The sequence below is a fragment of the Hyla sarda genome, chromosome 5 (assembly GCF_029499605.1).
Source record: "Hyla sarda isolate aHylSar1 chromosome 5, aHylSar1.hap1, whole genome shotgun sequence".
In the NCBI taxonomy this organism is placed as follows: Eukaryota; Metazoa; Chordata; class Amphibia; order Anura; family Hylidae; genus Hyla; species Hyla sarda.
In genome coordinates this window covers 278,515,329-278,529,134 of record NC_079193.1, presented here as the reverse complement: position 1 = coordinate 278,529,134, position 13,806 = coordinate 278,515,329, and the positions used below count along the sequence as shown (strand labels likewise).

General features: G+C 49.9%; 1 protein-coding gene across 3 annotated transcripts in view; it reads left to right on the top strand.

The window, feature by feature from the left end:
- Nucleotides 1–264: 264 nt before the first annotated feature.
- TRAPPC8 (trafficking protein particle complex subunit 8) overlaps nucleotides 265–13,806 on the top strand; it is a 111,812-nt gene continuing 98,270 nt past the window's right edge. Inside the window, exons 1-2 of one of the 3 annotated variants that reach the window (XM_056521780.1) lie at nucleotides 265–661; nucleotides 10,583–10,777. In XM_056521780.1, coding sequence (XP_056377755.1) covers nucleotides 505–661; nucleotides 10,583–10,777 — 352 coding nt within the window. In that variant the 5' untranslated portion in view covers nucleotides 265–504. The remainder of the gene's footprint in view (nucleotides 662–10,582; nucleotides 10,778–13,806) is intronic. The other 2 variants (XM_056521779.1, XM_056521781.1) reach the window with 2 other exon arrangements.

Here is a 13,806-nt window from a genome sequence, read left to right as displayed (position 1 = left end):
GCAAAATTGAAAACTTTTTGATTTTTAGGTGATGATGAGAAAAAAAACAAAGTGGAAAAACCCTGTGTCCTTAAGGGGTTAAACATACTGACCAAACACTGCCTTGTGTGCCTAAACATAGCCAGGCCAGGAGTAATACCCGCTTTACCCGGCGCTGTATATTCACATACACATTCCGCCTGCCCGGTTGGGCACGGACACTGACGTTCTCAGCCGTTGGTAACACGAAGACGCCATCACGCTGCGCCGCTTCCTGTACTGTGACGTCACGCTCTTGCAGAACTCGCCTATCGCGGTGGCGAGGCTGAGCTGCTGGGTCTACCGCCCGGGAGCGCGCTCTCCACTGCCCTGGTGACAGGCACGGAAGTCACGTGACTGGCTGGAACCGGCTGACGGGAGAGGGCGGAGCAGGCTGCGCTGTACCGGAGGCAAACTCCACCACGTCCCCAGTGTACGGAGCGGCCGGCGCCCTGATCCGCGTCTGCAGAGGAGGCCGGGCCCGGGATGGCGCAGTGCCTGCTCTCCGTCCATGAGTTCCTCCAGGACTCGTTCATCCCGCAGGTGGCGGCCCTGTGCAGCGATGAGGCCGAGAGACTCGCCCGGAAAAACCAGTTGTCCTTCTGCGAGCTGGTCCGGCCCTTCTGCCGCCTCAGCAGTGAGGGTGAGTTTGACAGCTCCCGGTATGGGTAAGAGGGCATTGGGCACAGGCTGATCCAATGTTATTGATAAGGCGGGTCCTCTTTTCTACTGGAACACCAGTTTGGCAAAAAAGACAACTGTCATGTTGTGCTTGGGCGCAGTGGAACACCGTCATGTTGTGTTGTGCTTGGGCGCAGTGGACCACTGTCATGTCGTGTTGTGCTTGGGCGCAGTGGGCCACTGTCGTGTTGTGCTTGGGCGCAGTGGGCCACTGTCATGTCATGTTGTGCTTGGGCGCAGTGGACCACTGTCATGTTGTGTTGTGCTTGGGCGCAGAGGGACACTGTCATGTCGTGTTGGTCTTGGGCGCAGTGGGACACTGTCATGTCGTGTTGTGCTTGGGCGCAGTGGGACACTGTCATGTCGTGTTGTGCTTGGGCGCAGTGGGCCACTCATCTCGTGTTGTGCTTGGGCGCAGTGGTACACTGTCATGTCGTGTTGTGCTTGGGCGCAGTGGGCCACTGTCGTGTTGTGCTTGGGCGCAGTGGGCCACTGTCGTGTTGTGCTTGGGCGCAGTGGGCCACTGTCATGTCGTGTTGTGCTTGGGCGCAGTGGACCACTGTCATGTCGTGTTGTGCTTGGGCGCAGAGGGACACTGTCATGTCGTGTTGGTCTTGGGCGCAGTGGGACACTGTCATGTCGTGTTGTGCTTGGGCGCAGTGGGACACTGTCATGTCGTGTTGTGCTTGGGCGCAGTGGGCCACTGTCATGTGGTGTTGTGCTTGGGCGCAGTGGACCACTGTCATGTGGTGTTGTGCTTGGGCGCAGAGGGACACTGTCATGTGGTGTTGTGCTTGGGCGCAGAGGGACACTGTCATGTCGTGTTGTGCTTGGGCGCAGTGGGCCACTGTCATGTCGTGTTGTGCTTGGGCGCAGTGGGCCACTGTCATGTCCTGTTGTGCTTGGGCGCAGTGGGCCACTGTCATGTCGTGTTGTGCTTGGGCGCAGTGGGCCACTGTCATGTCGTGTTGTGCTTGGGCGCAGTGGGCCACTGTCATGTCGTGTTGTGCTTGGGCGCAGTGGGCCACTGTCATGTCGTGTTGTGCTTGGGCGCAGTGGGACACTGTCATGTCGTGTTGTGCTTGGGCGCAGTGGGACACTGTCATGTTGCGTTGTGCTTGGGCGCAGTGGGCCACTGTCATGTCGTGTTGTGCTTGGGCGCAGTGGGCCACTGTCATGTCGTGTTGTGCTTGGGCGCAGTGGGACACTGTCATGTCGTGTTGTGCTTGGGCGCAGTGGACCACTGTCATGTTGCGTTGTGCTTGGGTGCAGTGGGACACTCATCTCGTGTTGTGCTTGGGCGCAGTGGACCACTGTCATGTCGTGTTGTGCTTGGGCGCAGTGGGACACTGTCATGTCGTGTTGTGCTTGGGCGCAGTGGACCACTGTCATGTTGCGTTGTGCTTGGGTGCAGTGGGACACTCATCTCGTGTTGTGCTTGGGCGCAGTGGACCACTGTCATGTCATGTGTTGCTTGGGCTGCAGTGGGCCACTGTCATGTTGTGCTTGGGCGCAGTGGGCCACTCGTGTTGTGCTTGGGCGCAGTGGACCACTGTCATGTTGTGTTTGTGCGCAGAGGGACACTGTCATGTTGTGTTGTGCTTGGGCGCAGAGGGACACTGTCATGTCGTGTTGTGCTTGGGCGCAGTGGGCCACTCATCTTGTGTTGTGCTTGGGCGCAGTGGGACACTGTCATGTTGTGTTGTGCTTGGGCGCAGTGGGACACTGTCGTGTTGTGCTTGGGCGCAGTGGGCCACTGTCATGTGGTGTTGTGCTTGGGCGCAGTGGGCCACTGTCATGTCGTGTTGTGCTTGGGCGCAGTGGGACACTGTCATGTCGTGTTGTGCTTGGGCGCAGTGGACCACTGTCATGTTGCGTTGTGCTTGGGTGCAGTGGGACACTGTCATGTCATGTGTTGCTTGGGCTGCAGTGGGCCACTGTCATGTTGTGCTTGGGCGCAGTGGGCCACTCGTGTTGTGCTTGGGCGCAGTGGACCACTGTCATGTTGTGTTTGGGCGCAGAGGGACACTGTCATGTTGTGTTGTGCTTGGGCGCAGAGGGACACTGTCATGTCGTGTTGTGCTTGGGCGCAGTGGGCCACTCATCTCGTGTTGTGCTTGGGCGCAGTGGGACACTCGTGTTGTGCTTGGGCGCAGTGGGACACTGTCGTGTTGTGCTTGGGCGCAGTGGGACACTGTCGTGTCGTGCTTGGGCGCAGTGGGCCACTGTCATGTCGTGCTTGGGCGCAGTGGGCCACTGTCATGTGGTGTTGTGCTTGGGCGCAGTGGGCCACTGTCATGTGGTGTTGTGCTTGGGCGCAGTGGGCCACTGTCATGTGGTGTTGTGCTTGGGCGCAGTGGGCCACTGTCATGTCGTGTTGTGCTTGGGCGCAGTGGGACACTGTCATGTCGTGTTGTGCTTGGGCGCAGTGGACCACTGTTGTGTTGTGCTTGGGCGCAGTGGGACACTGTCATGTTGTGCTTGGGCGCAGTGGGACACTCGTGTTGTGCTTGGGCGCAGTGGACCACTGTCATGTTGTGTTTGGGCGCAGAGGGACACTGTCATGTTGTGTTGTGCTTGGGCGCAGAGGGACACTGTCATGTCGTGTTGTGCTTGGGCGCAGTGGGCCACTCATCTCGTGTTGTGCTTGGGCGCAGTGGGACACTGTCATGTTGTGTTGTGCTTGGGCGCAGTGGGACACTGTCGTGTTGTGCTTGGGCGCAGTGGGCCACTGTCATGTCATGCGTTGCTTGGGCGCAGTGGGACACTGTCGTGTTGTGTTGTGCTTGGGCGCAGTGGGCCACTGTTGTGTTGTGCTTCCTTGGCACAGGGGGTCACTGTTGGGTTGTACTTGGGTGCAGTAGGCCTTTGTCATATGCTTGGTGGTACTTTGCCATGATGTCTTTGGGCACAGCGGGGCCCTTTCATGTTGTTCCAGTCATCTTGTATTTGAGCCCTACAGGCATCTGGTGTGCAGAACCTTGGCACAGTGGGCCTCTGCTGTATGGTTTGGGCACTGTAAGCTTCTGGTTAGTTGCAGCATTTGGACACTGTGGGCCTCTAGGATGTTATTTGGGTGCCACAGGCTGTCATAATGGGGGAGATTTATCAAAACCTGTGAAAAGGAAAAGTTGCCTAGTTTCCCATAGCAACTGACCAGATCACGTCTTTCATTTTGCAGGGGTCTTGTTGAAAATAAAAGAAGCGATCTGATTGGTTGCTATAGGCAACGTTTCCTCTGGACAAGTTTTGATAAACCTTTACCAATATGCTTGGCCTGCAGGCCGCAGGTGTGTTACATTTAACACTACCAACAAAATAGAACCAGATCATGTAAAATGACTTTTATTAACACATATGCAAAAAATACATACAATAAAAATAATAAAAAAGAGGATAAAATAAGGCACTACAATAGCAGTCACAGAAGATGGGAGCAGGCAAGTGGTGTAGCCCTACATGGAGTACAGGGAATAACTGGTGTACCATAGAAAGTACAAATGTAAACATGGAAGAGGTCACTGGATATTATTGAAAAATGTCTATAAACATATGGGTAACAAATAATGTAACAGTGACACATCAAAGAATGTCCTAAATGAGAAAGGGTACAATAAACAGAGAATAGCCAAGGGAGAAATGAATGAGAGACCATAAAGTCCTCCTGCCATGCAGCCACACACCTACCTCCTCCTACCCCAACGTACGTTTCGCCTATATGTATTTTTTGCATATGTGTTAATAAGTCATTTTACATGATCTGGTTCTATCTTGTTGGTAGTGTTATGTTATAGCGGACCAGCCGTGGTTTCTTTACTTAGTTGCTGTGTATGTATGAATTGTGTTACATTTAAGTGCCGCCGGCCCCTGGCGTATCGTGTTAGATCACTGTGGTTCTGGTGTGTTACATATAGGGGACTTTTGAGGACTTCTACCAAAGCAATGCTTGAGCTTACCGATTTATTAGCCGGTAAATCTTTATCAATGTATAATAAAAAATAGTTCAAATTATTAGTATTATTTTCTTTTACTTTTTGAGATCAGTTCATTATGGTTTTCGGATTCTTCACTTGTTGTTGAATGGGACCCTTTACTGTTTACTCTGTGTGAGAAAATATTTATCCTGGTCAAGTGATCACAAAGCTGCACGGCTCTATAACACAGATCGGATAGGGTAGCAAACTGGAGAACAAGTGTGCGTGGGACCATGACTGTACTGTAGCTAAGAGAGTGCCTGTGTGATCATGTGACCAGGTCAGATCCTCAGCTGCCTGAAGTAAACAAAGGTTTCCATTCAGCGACTACAAGCAGAGGTTTACAATAATAAGAGAAATATTAGTATATAGAAAATTGTATTTCATTATGAAAAATATGTAAAACTATGTAAAACTTCATCTGAAACATCAAAAACCAAAAGTAGACTTTTTTTTTTACTGTTTAAAACCATTAACCCCTTAACGCAGTATGTAAATGTACATCCTGGTGCGGTGGTACTTAATGCACCAGGACGTACATTTACATCCTGTACATGACCGCTAGCATCGGAGCGATGCTAAGGTCATTCGACAGCAGCCAGGGCCTGCCGGTAATGGGCAACATCTGCGATCATGAGGATGTCCACCATTAATCCCTCAGATGCCGTGATCAATACAGATCACGGCATCTGCGGGAGTGCGGTCACTTAAATGGATGATCGGATCGGCCGCAGCGCTGCTAACATCCAATCATCCATAATGGTGGGTGGTGGTCCCCTCACCTGCCTCTGCTGCCTTCCACAGGTCTTCTGCTCTGGACTGAGATCGAGCAGACCAGAGCAGAACATCACCGATAACACTGATCAGTGCTATGCTCTATGCATAGCACTGAACAGTATTAGCAATCAAATGATTGCTATAAATAGTTCCCTATGGGGAAAAAAATTAGAAAAATCCCCTCCCCCCAATAAAAATGTACATTTTCCCATTTTACCCCCAAAAATTGTAAAAAGAAATTAATAAATAAACAAATTCAATAAACATATTTGGTATCGCCGCGTGCGTAAATATCCCAACTATTAAAATATAATGTTCATGATCCCGTACGGTGAACGGCATAAATGTAAAAAAAAATTTAAGTCCAAAATTGCTGCTTTTTTTAATAAAATTTTATTTTAAAAAAATGTATTAAAAGTTTTATTTATGCAAATGTGGTATGAAAAAAAAAAGTACAGATGACGGCGCAAAAAGTGAGCCCTCATACCGCCACTTACATGGAAAAATGAAAAAGTTATAGGTCAGCAAAATAAAGGGATTTTAAACGTACTAATCTGGTTTACAAGTTTGCGATTTTCTTTAAAGCGGTACAATAATAGAAAAGTATGTAATCAGTGGTATCATTTTAATCATATTGACCCACAGAATAAAGAAACCATGTCTATTTTACCGTAAATTGTACAGCGTGAAAATGAAACCTTCCAAAATTTGCTAAATTGCGGTTTTCTTATAAATTTTCCCACACAAGGGAGTCCTTAAGGCCAAAATGAGCTGAGTCCTTAAGGGGTTAAAGGAGAATTCCAACCCCTAACGCTTATCTCCTATGGGAGAGCTGGAGGTAACCTTACAGGGGTGTGAGTATGAAAAATAAAATACTACTTGTCCAGGGGACTAAAACAGAGCACTGTCTACTTGTCCCTCATGACAATCCACTTGTCCTGCTACACAAAATAATTTCAACCAAAATAGTATGTAAATAAGTTCATTATTAATAGAAACTTAAAGGGGTAGTCCAGTGGTAAAAAACGTATCCCCTATGCTAAGGACAGGGGATAAGTTTTAGATCGCGGGGGTCCGACCACTGGGTGCCCCGGCAGCAAGCGGGAAGGGGGCGTGTTGACCACCGCACGAAGCGGCGGCTGACATCGGCAATCTCCGGCTCTGCCATAGAGTTGTATTGAGGGGGCGTGTCGGCCGCCGCTTCGTGCGGTGGTAAAAACGCGAGCCGGGGCCCTGTACAGAGAGATCGTGTGGGCCCCAGCGGTCGGACCCCCCGCAATCTGAAACTTATCCCTTATCCTTAGGATAGGGGATACGTTTTTTACCACTGGACTACCCCTTTTATAGGCAGACCAGTATGTCACCTCATTAGGTGAATAGGGCCCCTGATAAGTAAATCGTCCCCTCCAATTAAGTAGGTAGTCTCCCCCTCAGGTAGGTATGTCCCTTTATCAAGTAGTCAGGTATGGCTCCCCAGTATGTAAATAGGGCCCCAGATATATACGTTTCCCCAGTTGGTAGGCAGGTTTGGTTCCCCCAGTAGGTAAATATTGTCCCAGATAGATATGTCTTCCCCCCCCCCCCAGTTGGTAGAAAGGTAGGGCTCCCAGACAGAGCCCCAGATAGATAGGACCCCCAGTAGGTAGAGCTCCCCCAGTAGGTAGACAGGACCCTGGATAGATATGATCCTATAAGGTAGGCAGGTAGGGCTCCCATTTAAACAGTTATACCCCCTAAGTCAGAGCTTTCCAAACTTTTCATGGTGATGGCCTTTTTAGATATGCATAGTTTGGTGACAGACTCCTTACTATACCACCAGTTGCACATGTAGCATTGTGTGTCGGCAATGCACAACCCCCCTGTGCCACTATATCCCCTCCCCTTATGCCTCCTTTGCAATTATATTTCCCCCTCTGATGCCCCTGTACCATTATCACCTCCTGTGGCGCAATATTAACTCTTTCATTAATTTATTCATTCACCAACTCCCCCCCCCTCCCCCTTCTCTCTGATCCCCTGCTATGCATTACCTGTCCTCTGTCCCGTGGTGCACTCTGCATCTTGGCGGGCCCGGCGGTAGCTGCTGTTGCTGGACTGCATTCTCTGTTCTGACAGGTGCATGCGATGTGTGACAACATCGCATGCGCCTACGCCTGGATGCTGATGTCCTTGCGTGGCTCCTTATAGGCTGCTGCATACAGCTGCGGTCTTTAGAATTTAGTGACGGGGAGAGACTGATTGCCCCATCATATGTGAAGTCTTCAGGCATTTAGCCCTGCTTGACCGGAAGAGGGCTAAATTCCCAAAGAATTCACCTGGCTGGCGCCCAAAACTGCATGTGCCGGGCATCAGGCAATAGGATTTCTACACCCCTGTAGCAGGAAGAGTAGCAGGAAGAGTATGGACCCTGTTCTGGAGTCATCAGAAAGCTCCAACCATGCTCCATGTCGGCTACAGAACAAAAACAACCTAAGAAGATAATGGGAGCATGGAGCAAGATCAGTTAAGTGTGGTTGTCATCTGCACTACCTGGCTGTGGCGACAGGTTTGTGCAGGTGACACTGAAGACAGATTTCCTTTAGGGGATAACACACCCCTTGTGGTAAGCTGGGATCCGTCATTGTAAGTCAGCCTGTTGCATGCTCAGGGAAGTTTACTGGGCTCAGCTTTATCTGAGCATGCATTGACAGCTGCTGGAGCTGCCTTGTAATGGTGTCTTGTAGCCTATGGGGGCAGTCACTGTGACTCTTGGGGAGAGCACCTCCATAATGGTTCAGTGGTAAACCAAAATTAGTAAACATTTATCTTCTATCTATAAATAGATGGTAAATGTTAGGTCAGTGGGAGTTGCAGCATGCTTCACATAGGTGTATGGGAAGTAGGGATCGACCGATATTGATTTGTTTAGGCCCGATAATCTGTGGACTTTTCGGCCGATAGCCGATAACTTATACCGATATTCCGGTATAAGTTATCGGCTATTTCACCACTCCCCCAACCACCCCCCACCCAGCCCTACAGAAGCCGCTGCAGATCAGTGATTTAAAGTGGGCGCTTTAAATCAATGAACTGCAGCGGCTTTATCGGGGCCAGAGACCTCCGCCGCCGCCACCTGCTTCTCTCTCCCTGCCTGTCGTGAGTTTAACCACTGCCCCATTGCCTCCCCCATCCCCGGTTTTATAATTACCTGTTCCCGGGGTCCGCACTACCACCCCCCCCTGCCCAGAGACCGCCGCCGCCCTCTTCTCTCCCACTTCCGGTCCTGAGTTTAACCACTGCTGCTGCCCCATCCCCGGTTTTATAATTACCTGTTCCCGGGGTCCGTGCTACTTCTGGCTCCGGCGGCTTCCTGAGCTGTTACTGTACGCACTGACAGTGACATCACTTTGAGGACGTCACTCGTGATTGCGCAGCACACAGCGTAACGCAGGACAGCGCAGGAGCCAGAAGTAGCGCGGACCCCGGGCCCCGGGAACAGGTAATTATAAAACTGGGGATGGGGGAGGCAATGGGGCAGCGGCGGTGCGGTGGGGCAGGGCATTATTGTCAAGGTAATTGCCTATACCAATAATGCCCAAAATCGTGATTGTCAGCCGATAATATCGGCCAAACCGATAATCGGTCGATCCCTAATGGTAAGATACTGAATTGGCCTTGAGCACTCAGTTGGCTGTTACAATATCTTTCCTGGATTATAATGGAGTATGAAAGCACATGTGGTCACCGCTGCATTCATTTCCTGTCAATCTGATTATAGAGAATGACGGACACATGATCTGCTCTGTTGGAGCTTTAAGTCCCAAGTCCCCGATATCCCCACTCTGCTGCAGGCTTCTTTTGTATGTGACAGCGTGCAGAGGACTTTGGTTGAAAGGAAAGGCTCTGCGGGAAGGTCCATGTCCCGCCTCTTTCTCCTGCCCGACTGGAAGAGGATAGGCTGGGACAAGTGGGACAGCTCCATCCCTTAAAACTGGCACACTCCTTGGTACTATGGGGATGTTGTCCGGTTCATTGGGGAACACCAACTGGAGGGACTCAAGCCCGACTTGCCTAAGACTGTTTACAAGCTCATCAGAGCTAAGGACTTGCTGGAGTCAGTTATAGGGCTCCCTAAGGCCATGGCAGAGATTGTTTGTGACGATGTAGCCTCTGCAAGGCTAATCAATGGGCACAAGGACTTGTCGTGGATAGCCATTCAGGGGGGACTATCTCTGAGGTCATTCATGCATGTCCGTGGCCTGTGCAAAACCAGTTACTGCCCCAGGTGCCCCTATGTGGAGGAAACATCTATGCATGTCTTTTGGCAGTGCCCCTTTGCGCAGGGTCTTTTGGAGCGCCCTGGAACCTGAACTTGGAGACTCGGTACCCAGGAACAACCTATCGTACCATTCAGTGCTTGATGGACTTTTTCCTGGGGTTCACGACTTGGAGGCCATCCAGGAGGCCTGGCGCCTTATGAACTGTTTTAAGGACGCTAAATGGCTGGCCAGGAATCGCCTCATTTACAACAGGAAGGATATGTCCGTCCAGGACTGCCGCAGGCTGGTCCAAAGCCGGCCTTGAGACTATTCCATCTTGGACCGTCCGGATGTCGATGAAGAAGAGGATTAATGCCCCTCTGCTTCTCCTACCTCTCCATACGTTGGCCCAGTAGTTGGACCCGGTTATCACCCCCCACCCCCATTCTTCCCATGCCCCTCCCCGATCACAGACTGTAAAGTATTGTTGTTTTTCAACTTTGTTTCTCCAATATTGAGTGATGGAGCGGAATGTTAGTGTAGCATGTGGTACAGTGTATAGCTTAGGGATCCTGTGCTGTATATTGTATTGTGCTTTTGTGCGATTTGTAATTTATTGTATGACTTGTAATGATGACTGAATGACAAATAAAGCTCTTTCAATACCTCAGTGTAGGTAAACAGTTTCTCTTTAATATGGTTTAAAAAAAAAAAAAATTGTGTTTTTCCCACACCATTTTCTGCAGTGTAGCCAGTCTCTGTCCAGGGCATTGATATTGTCACATATGGAGTTGTATGTGGAGCCGGGTTCCCAGCTATGAAGGCCAGTTAACCTGATGTTATCAACATCAGCAATAGGAATTGTACTGACCTTTTTTCTTCTCTTTTCTCTAGTGCACATGCGGGATCCCAACAACCAACTCCATGTGATAAAAAACCTGAAGATCGCCGTTAACAGCATTAATACTCAGCCACCTCTACAAGCAGCAATCCGTAAGCTCCTGAACGATGTTGTCGCCTCCAATCAACCTGCTGAAGGGTTAGTCCCCAATGTGATCACTGCCGGGGATTACGACCTGAACATCAGTGGTAAGTGCAGAACCCTTTCCATCTTTTCCTAGAGAACAATACTGTTCTTTGTTTTGCAATCTATATGGAAAATGTACTGCATTCCTCTCTTTCTAGTGCTGTACACTTACTGCTTCTATTCTACTGATACCAGTCAGTGCAAATGTTTCACCAACAAGTGATGTAAACCTGTGATCAAAGCTCAGGAGGACTTGCAAGGACGGTTGAGACACTAGGAGATCTATCATGATATCAAACAGTAAGAATCTTTGTTGCCTATAGCAACCCATTACAGCTTGGCTTTATTTCTCATATTGTTTTGGTAAAATTAAAGCCGAGCTCTGGTTTGGGTGCTATGGGCAACAAAAAGCATCTTATTGTAAGATATCTTAATAAAAGCTTTCCCGCATACCTGTCTTAAGCTTCTTTCACACTGCCATTAAGAATAGCTCTCATCTAAACTAATCAACAGGTATTTAAGTTGTATGGCTACTGCTCATATAATGCTTTATTGCTTTTCAATATGATTGACATCCACAGATGTATAGAAATGTGTTAAAAACCGAACCCTACTAGGAATACTAAGGGTGTGTTTAAACAGGGTATATCTGGATGTGCAGGTAGGAAATCTGCAAGGTGGTACAGTACCAGCAAAGTGGATGAAGTTGTAGCAAACTGCTTTCATATCCAAATGGAAAATCTGCAGGGTATCTGCCCATTGTGAAACTAGCCTATGGATGTGTTCATATATACCGTATTTATCGGCGTATAACACGCACTTTTTAGGCAAAATTTTTTAGCCTAAAGTCTACCTGCGTGTTATACGCCGATAAGCCGCTGCAGTTCAATGATTTAAAGTGGGCGCTTTAAATCAATGAACTGCAGCGGCTTTGCAGGTGCAGAGACCGCCAGCGCTGCCAGCTTCTCTGACCCTGCCTGTCCTGGGGTCTAGAGCCCTGCTGCCGGCCCTTCTCTCCCCCTGGCTATCGGTGCCGCTGCCCGTTCTCTCCGCCTGACTATCGGTGCCGGCAATGGGGCAGTGGTGCCGATAGCGAGGGGAGAGAAGGGGCAGCGGCACCCATTGCCGGCGCCGCTGCCCCGTTGCCTCCCCCATCCCCGGTTGTATAATTACCTGTTACCGGGGTCGGGTCCGCGCTGCTTCAGGCCTCCGGTGTGCGTCCCCTGCGTCGTTGCTATGCACTGCGCGGCGCACTGACGTCACTCGTCATTGCGTGCAATGGGGCGCTGGCACCGATAGACAGGGGGAGAGAACGGGCAGCGGCGCAGATAGCCAGCGGGAGAGAAGCGGCGGCAGCAGGGCTCTAGACCCCAGGAAAGGCAGGGGGAGAGAAGCGGGCAGCGACTGCCTCTCTCCCCCTGCCTTTCCTGGGGGTGTATTGGGGTATACGCATGCACACACACGCACCCTCATTTTACCAAGGATATTTGGGTAAGAAACTTTTTTTACCCAAATATCCTTGGTAAAATGAGGGTGCGTGTTATAGGCCGGTGCGTGGTATACCCCGATAAATACGGTAGTATTTTTAGCCAAAATCAGGAGTGGAAACAATAAAACTATAATGGAAAGATTTAAACCTTTTGAACCCAATCTTTGGTTTAAGCTAAAAAATATCACAACAGAATACAATAAACCTCTCCAAAACATGGCAACTTTGAAAAGAAAACCCTTTATTCAGTCCAAATTTCAATGAATCCCTTAAGCGTATTCTGTGTTAAATTTAGGGTGGATTCCACCTGGTAGCAGATTTCCATTAACCTGTTGGGGACTAAGGGCGTACAGTTACTCCCTTGCTCCCTGGTACTTAAGGACCAAGGGCGTACCTGCACGCCCGAGGGAATTTCGGTCCCCGCCAGGCAGGGACCAGACTAGGATGCCTGCTGAAATCATTAAGTAGGCACCCTGTGCACACCCCTGGTGTTCCGATCGGCTATTTGCGGCGATTCCAGGCTAATCGGGTCTCTGATGACCCGAAAGCCTGGAAAAAAGGGATGATCAGAGCTGGCATCAGAGGTGCCACCTCCTCCTATCCCCTGCTATTGGTTGGTTAGGACTGACCGACCAATGGCAGTTGGCGGGGTGGGGGGTTTAAAGTTGAAATCCCTACTCTACCCGGCCCTAGATGTCCGGGCAGAGCGAGGGTAAGATGGCGGCGGGTGCCAGAGTGTGCTGGGAGTTGTAGTTGTGCAACATCTGGAGGGCCACAGTTTGTAGACCACTATAGTGGTCTCCAAGCTGTAGCCCTTCCAGATGTTGCAAAACTACAACTCCCAGAATGCCTGGACAGTCTAAGCATGCTTGGAGTTGAAGTTTTGCAACATCTGAAGGGCTACAGTTTGGACACTACTACACAGTGGTCTCCAAATTGTTCTCCTCCAGTTGTTGCATAACTATAACTCCCAACATGTCCTTTGGCTGTCCGGGCATGCTGCTGGGAGTTGTAGTTTTGCAACAACTGGAGGCACACTGGTTGGGAAACACTGAGTTATGTAACAAACTCAGTGTTTTGCAACCAGTGTGCCTCCAGCTGTTGTATAACTACAACCCCCAGCATGCACGGACAGCCAAAGGGCATGCTGGTAGTTGTAATTTTTCAACAGCTGGAGGTTTGCCCCCCCCCCCCCCCCCCCCAATGTGAATGTACAGGGTACATTCACACAGGTGGGGGTTAACAGCGAGTTTTTCGCTGTAAGTTTGAGATGTAGCAAATTTTCCACTGTAGCTCAAATTCCAAGCGGGAAACTCGTTGTAAACCCCCGCCCGTGTGCGTGTGAATGTATTCTAAAAGCACTACACCTACACAAAATAAAGGGGAAAACACCTACACAATCCCCCCCCCCCCCTTCCCCAAATAAAAATGAAAAACGTCTCACGAGGCACTGTTTCCTGAACAGAGCCTTCAGCTGTTGCATAACAACAAGTCACAGTATTGCCGGACAGCCATTGACTGTCCAGGCATGCTGGGAGTTTTGCAACAGCTGGAGGCACCCTGTTTGGGAAACACTGTCGTAGGGTGATTTTGATATCGGAG